This window comes from Prosopis cineraria, unplaced genomic scaffold (genome assembly GCF_029017545.1).
Source record: "Prosopis cineraria cultivar Desert tree isolate PC_DT_omini unplaced genomic scaffold, ASM2901754v1 PC4, whole genome shotgun sequence".
Lineage (NCBI taxonomy): Eukaryota > Viridiplantae > Streptophyta > Magnoliopsida > Fabales > Fabaceae > Prosopis > Prosopis cineraria.
This window is the reverse complement of record NW_026555335.1, coordinates 7871108-7878959: the sequence shown is the minus strand read 5'-3', so window position 1 is coordinate 7878959 and position 7852 is coordinate 7871108. Positions and strand designations below refer to the sequence as shown.

The following is a 7852-nucleotide window of genomic DNA, read 5'->3' as shown; positions in this document are numbered from 1 at the left end:
GGTCTTGCCGCCTTTGGAATCATGTTCATGCCCAACCTACCTGTTATAGAAATTATTTAATCATAAAGTGTAAATTTGTTGAAAAAATATTTAATCATAAAGTGTATATATGTAAAATAAATTTTTATCCAAATCAAACTATTAATTCATCATCATTGACACCAGTAGTATTTATTTGTAAATCATAAATGACATCGCTCTTCTCAAATTTTTGTATAATTCCGTTTTATTTTTTTCATTTTTTTTTCACATGTTTCATTAAACTCCACTTTTTTTTTTTTATTTCTTCATTATTTAATACATATTTACTTATAGGGTTTAATATTAGAAAATGTTTACAATCTTTACATGTTTTTAAAGCATTATACCTCCCTTTTTGTTGCATTGTAAAATCTAGTTATAAATAAATAATGTATATTTAATATCAGAAACCATATATGTAATGCAAAAACAAGTGCCACGTTTTTTATGGTAAATTTGTACTTTATGAGCAATGTTAACGTTTATAAGTTAAATAATTAAATATTAATAGAATAATATGTGTGTTTGTGTTATTTAAGAGCCCAGATAATTGAAACTCGTGAAATTACATATGGTTAGAGTGAAATGAGAAAATAAAATTTTTAATTCCTATAGTCTTATTGAATTTTATTTTTAGTTTATGCAGCTTTTTTTTTCAATAGTTTCAATCTTTATAGAGATTAAAAATATTAAAACCATAAGGCAGTGACGGACCTAGGAAATTTTGTTTATGGGGACAAATTTAAATAACATAAATATTAATATTTATGAAATATAATTCTAAATATTTATTAAATTAATTAAAAATAATAATTTATTTACACCAATAAAAATATTTTATTTAAAAAGTAAATACATAAAAAATAAAAAAATCTAAAATGATAATATTTTAAAATTAATTCTCTTATATAAATAAAAAATATTAATCTAATATTTAAAATAATAGAATGAAGAAGTAGTAGCTATTAATATCATTTTCTCTTATGCTCTTTTTTTGATGAAAAGAATTACACTGTTTCAGAATAAATATTTTTAATATGAACAGTTAAAAATTATTTTCTATTTTTTTTGTTTATGGATATTCTCCTATTGGTTAGGCAATTTTACTTGAGATACTATTAAATATTAAATGTAAACACCTCTATTGACAAGAATTCAAATTATCTTCTATTTTGTTAGAAGGTATTACCTTCAAGTATGAATGAGTAGAAATTAAAAATTATAAAATCTAACCTTACTATCTTTTAGCAAATAAAGATTAGTATTTTAGTTGAGAAGTTGAAAAATATTTAATAATGTTTTATTATATTCTTACATTTATATAATATAAGCCAGCATTATTTTTAGTTGTTCGAATTAATATCCCTATTTCCTACAAAATTAGCATGTAAATAACATTAACTTCCTTGCTTGAGAAAATGTTTAGGTGGTGAAAACTGAAATTTTTAAAAAATTTAAGTAATGCAAGAGTAATAGTTTTTTGGAAGGGGCAAATGACAATTTTTTATAGGAGGCAGGTGAAAATTTTCCTTTATTACATTTAAGAGATGGCTTTGATGTTAGTGGGGGCAGCTGCCCCCATCCCCTTCAACATAAATCCATCGTTATTATAGAGATTTAAAGAACAAATGTCATTCAATGTTATCTAAACTATAAAAATTAAAAATATTAAAAAATATAAAAAATAAAAATAAAACTCGATTACATTACAAGAATCAATAATTGTATTTTTATAAGTTCAATTCTAAATCACATGTGAAGATTGGTAGTCTACAATGTGTGATATAACAAGAGTAAGATAATAGAAATTTACTTGATGTTAGTAATGATGGTCTTACACAATGTACGATTGAATTAGTTTAAGTGAGAGTAATAATATTACCTAATTTTTTAAAATATTGATTGATGAAATAAAAATAATAATAAATTCGGTTAGCGCTCTTCAAGTGGCATGTTCTTATTAAAAGAAGAGAGAAGAATAATATTTGAATATTATTAGTTGTATTTTTTTTTAATAATTCAAAATGCAATGGTTTCACATGGATTGGTTTTAAACTGCACAATACAAATGGGCCAAGATATTGGGCCTTAGTAACATCATAACACAACCAATAATAACAACACAACTAAAACCTAATAGAATTAGCTAGGCATACTAATAGCCTTGGCCCTATCAATGGGCACTCGGTAGAGTTAATAAAGGCTATTACAGCATTCTTCAGGGTGAGGGTTCAAACTCTGAGAAGTGACAAACATGATAATTAACGCGACCTCAAAGAAGTTGTCCCATCAATATCTCGCTACCATCGTAAGTCTTCTTACGAGATCCGGATTAGTTTGGGACGGGCAATGAACCCAAAATATCCTAGGATACCGGATAGTTTATACAAAAAAAAGCCCTAGCCCTCTTAAACCTTACAACCCAAAATTTTCATTTAAAAAAATTAATTTTTTAATTCTTTAACTTTTAACTTACTTATAATCTAACCCTCAATTATAACTCATTAAAAGAAATTATAAAAAAATATGAAAAAATGACAATAAAATCCTATGAAGTATATAAATAACAATTTGATTCTTCAAAATATCATAATTCCTTTAAAGTTCTTAGAAACTTTTTTATCATTAATGAATTTATATAAATTATCAAATTACCCTTATTAAAATAAATGATTCATAATTTTAATTTAAATATTCACAACTTTTCTTCTTATATTTGCAACAATCCAACGTGTTAAATTCCTTATTTGCTATAGTATTGTTGTAAATATAAGAAGAAAAGTTGTTAATAGTTAAACAAAACTTGTGAATCATTTATTTTTAACAAGAGTAATTTAATAATTTATATAAATTTATTAATGATAAAAAAGTTTCAAAGAATTTTAAAAAAATTATGATATTTTAAAAAATTAAATTATCATTTATATACTTTAGAGAAATTTTATTATTTTTTCAACAAATTTGCTTGATGTGAATAAATCCAAACGCTAAAGCCTATAATGAATCGTGGCTGCTTCCGGCAAAAAAAAAAAAAAATGTGACTGCTGCTCGAGCTCCCTGGCAGTTATATGTGGTTCCAAACAATTATCGTTCTGAAATTTATATTGTTATTTAAATAGTTACATTTTAAAATTTTAATAATACATCTACCATGATTATTATACGTCTTTATTTATTATTATTTTTAATCTGTGCATATAATAATTAGACAACTATTTCTTTTGAACTAATAGAGATATTAACAAATCAAACCCATGATGATGCAATTAATTGACCTCAAGATTGGGGAAAAATTAAAAAAAAAGCTTGAAAATATAAATAAGTGATGATGCTTTGCCAAGAGGTGGGTAGGAAATATATATTTTTTAAGTATAAAATCAAATAGGAAGCATGCATGCGTTTACTAAAATAGTGAGCCAATTCATTGTACCAAAATATAGAGAGGGAGTGATATAGTTAATGGGCACATCGTATTTTTATATATCAAGTCGTTTTATAGGTGGAGCCCCACAAGAAATTTTATGTCAAATGCGTAAGCAGCCCTTAAATCATTTTCAATCCAGAGGACTTGATCAACAAGTTGTTGCTCAGTCTAACCAATCTCATTTAAGAGTCCCTTTCACAGTTTAGGATAAGACTTCCATAAATTTGTTTGTCAATTTGTCAATAAATTTCATGTGTGACAGGCTCACATGCATCTACTTTTTATTAATCAATCCTCATAATTTTATAAAACATCTGTTAATAAGCAAAAAAATTGTGAAGATTAATATGTAAACCATGATTGCAATATCATTTCTCATTACTCATCCTTTTAGAGAGACTAAACTGAATATATACTGGAAAAATACAGGTAAATATATAGATATATATTGAAAAAAATCATTACCATGTCTCACATAAGTGATTCAATTAAATACAAAAAAGTACTATAAAATCACAAAATTATTTTGAAGTATTGTGTTCTTTGATTCAATTGTATTATTACCAGATAGTTGCTAATTATTGCCGCCTATAGTTGATCAACTAAACAATTCTGTTAACAATTATATATGTATATTCAGCAATGATTGACAATTTTAATATATAATAGGAAATTGATGAAAAATTCAGTAAATTAAAGGAAATGAGATTTTAGAATAACTTTGTGATTTTATGAGGTTTTTTTAATATTTAGATTATTTATGTAAGATATAAGTGTGATGATTTTCTTATCAAGTGGAAGAATGAGCTAAAAAGCTTGAATTAAGAGGGTAGTCAAAACACTCAAACTCGATCGGTGGCAGCTAAGAGCAAAACTTGCAATGAATGGACAAGTAAGATATGGTGTATGTATTCCCAAGTTTTCAAGTTGTTTCTTTTTTATTGATTTTATTATGTTATGGCAGCCTCCATCAACCTCACACTTCATCATTATATTGCACTTTGTTCTTATTCTTCTTCACCAACCATTAAGGAAAGTTCGTTTTCATTTATTAACACCAGTTAGCGCGTATTTGAAATGAATCCTATCACTCTGTCTTTGAAACATCATTCTTTGTTTTTTCATAAAATAATAGCCCAAAAACATTTTTTTTAGTAACATATATAAGATTTATACAAGACATCGATCAGAAAGTAAAAGTGAAAAATATAAATCATAGTGCTAAGCATTTTGATTAATACCTAAAAAAACATACATGCAGATATACCTAAGTACAAACACGCATACATAAAGATGTCAATTGAAGATATACTTAATAGTTCAATTCTACGTATATACAAATTAAACTCCTTTTTTTTTTTGCCAAAGATATACAAATTGAACTCGAGACTTCAAAATTTGGACCGCATGATATTTATTACTAGACTATAATAAGTAACACTTTGAATATCCAGCAGCAAGTAGTTTTCATCAAATTCCAATTTCACACACACACACACACACATCAATATAATCGTTTAGCAACACCCTATTTATGGATGTTTCTTATTATTTTGAAGTTGAAGAAAGGACGTCAAAAACATTTGGGGCAGATAAAATGAAGGAGAGACCTAAAAATTGAACGGTTGATATTAATTAATTTTAAGAATTGACTGATATGTATCTGATGAGATTGTTTGATCACCACCGGTCTCTGATTCTATACGCAGAAGGAATATGTATTCATTTGCATCGTTTACTTTGAGACAGCTAACTAAAAATATTTATTAGATGATTGGCTACATATATAGCTACGTCAATCGGATATAGTAGGATTAATAATGAAGGGACGGAAAGCATAATATTTCGCGGGAGAGACATGATATATATCTACCCCACGACTCACCCATTGTAATCAAACAAGGAAAGGATAAGATATTTTGAAATTTCAATGAAAGCAGACTTGACTTGGTTGATTGGTAAACATAGACTGCTCTTGGCTCTTGCAATTTATATATCTATCTACACTATATTTTTCTTATTAATGTGAAAACGGCCAATAGCCATTAATAACCTCGTGTACGTCCTCTATATAAATGAATAGAGAGATCAGACCACACACAAACCCTCATATGATCTTCAATCAAATTAAAATGGCTTGTTGCTCCGAAACTAGCAAGCCTGCCTTCTTGGCTTCTCTACTCCTTTTCGCACTCTTCACGGCAAATCTTCGCATCACAGGTGATCCATCAGCCTATAAACTCTGTATTTATTTAAATCTCTCCACCTCGAACCTTTTCCATAGAGATATTATTGTACTTGTTTTGTTTTTTTGGGGTAACTTTTGATAAATTGAATCTCTTCTTGAACCGAAATATGGAAGCGAATTTTTATGTTAGCTACTTTGGTATACATGTACCCAGAATTTTTATGTCATGGTGTGAAATTACTTTGTCTTAGAGGTATATAGAAATTATATGTACACGTATATAGTTCCCGCCAATCTAGGAGATGAGCAGTACAGTAAATTTTCTTTTCTTTGAAGCAGAATTAGAAGTAGAAGTCAACTTTCTTCAATTAAACACCAAAAAAAAAAAAAAATCTCCGATTCACTACCACATACTGTTTAATTACTTTTACATAAACAAACTCTTTGTGGGATTATTGCAGATGCTCAGATCGGAGTGTGCTATGGCATGATGGGCAACAACCTGCCATCGAAACGCGAAGTGGTGGATCTTTACAGAGCCAACAACATCAGGCGAATGAGACTCTACGATCCCAACCAAGAAGCTCTTGAAGCTCTTCGAAACTCCGGCATCGAGCTCATGCTCGGCGTCCCAAACTCCGACCTACAGAACCTAGCAGCCAGCCGCGCCAACGCCGAGCAGTGGGCTCAACGCTACGTCTTCAACTACTACCCCTCCGTCAACATCAAATACATCGCCGTTGGCAACGAAGTGAGCCCCGTCGGAGGCTCCTCTTGGGCGGCCCAGTACGTCCTTCCGGCCATCCAGAACGTGTACCAATCCATAAGGGGGAGAGGCCTTCACGACCGAATCAAGGTGTCCACCGCCATTGACACGACCCTCATCGGGACGTCATTCCCTCCGTCCAAGGGTAGCTTCCGAAACGACGTCAGATCATACTTGGACCCTATCATCGGCTACTTGGTCTACGCAAACGCACCGTTGCTTGCTAATATATACCCTTACTTCAGCTATTCCGGCAACCCACGTGACATATCTCTGCAATATGCTCTGTTCACTTCTCCGAACGTGGTGGTGTGGGATGGCTCGAGAGGGTACCAGAGCCTGTTCGATGCCATGCTGGATTCGGTTCATGCGGCTTTGGACAGTACGAGGATTGGGTATGTGAGGGTGGTGGTGTCGGAGAGTGGGTGGCCTTCTGATGGGGCGTTTGGGGCTACTTACGACAATGCGAAGAATTACCTGGACAATCTGATTCGTCACGTTAATAAAGGTACGCCCATGAGGCCGGGACCTGTGGAGACGTATATTTTTGCGATGTTCGATGAGAACCAGAAGAGCCCAGAACTGGAAAAACACTTTGGGCTGTTCTCTCCTAACAAACAGAAGAAGTATCCCTTTGGATTTGGGGAACGCAGAAACTGGGAGATCGGTGCTGATCATGACGAGCTTAACAATGTCACTGTTGCTCTCAAGAGTGATATTTAAGGTTTTGATCATGTGAGTGCTCGTTAGTGATCTTATCGTGTGGTTTCGTGTACGAATAATCATGTGGAAATCTCAGCTCAGCTGATCTTCAATTCCCATGCATGTTATTACAGCAACAGCTCGAGTACCCCTAATAAAAGAAAATGGAAAAAATTAATGCATCTTCCCTACTGCTGCTCTTCTTCTCCCTGTTTTCATTCACTTTCAATATTAATTCAAAAACAAAAAAGGTGTGTGTTTTCAAATTAAAAAAATAAAAAATAAAAGAGGAAGATATTAAGCTAGAGTCTTTCCACACCCAATGGGTAAAAACGTTGGGCCCATGTGAGAATTCTCCTGTGCAGCCCAACTCAATGGGTCTAGGAGGCCGGACCATTTAGAATAATCTGAATGTTGTAACCTTATTTCCAACCTAGGCTTCCCAGATTTATTACTTTGCTTTTCACTTCGGTTATCAGAGTACTCACGTTGCACTCAATTCTAAAGAACGAGCAATTACTTCCTTGCAAACTTGGTAATCATCTAAAATTTCAATAGCTTAGGCACGCTAAGAAATTGTGATAAAGAACCTTGAAAGCTTACAATCACTGATTAATATCTTATCCGAAGACAAAGCTCCTTTAATACACTTGGCATACACAACAGGCACGATGGTACGAAAACGGACTAAACTATAATAAATATAAATTATTTTAAATTTTTAATTAATGTGTTTACATATCAAATCAAA

General features: G+C 31.1%; 1 protein-coding gene across 1 annotated transcript; it reads left to right on the top strand.

Moving 5' to 3' along the window:
* The first annotated feature begins 5506 nt into the window (after nt 1–5506).
* LOC129307904 (glucan endo-1,3-beta-glucosidase, basic isoform-like) lies at nt 5507–7283 on the top strand. The gene is made up of 2 exons (XM_054948851.1): nt 5507–5665; nt 6095–7283. Exons 1-2 carry the CDS (start codon nt 5521–5523, stop codon nt 7120–7122), a joined length of 1173 nt encoding a protein of 390 aa, XP_054804826.1. The 5' UTR covers nt 5507–5520; the 3' UTR covers nt 7123–7283.
* The last annotated feature ends 569 nt before the right edge of the window (nt 7284–7852 follow it).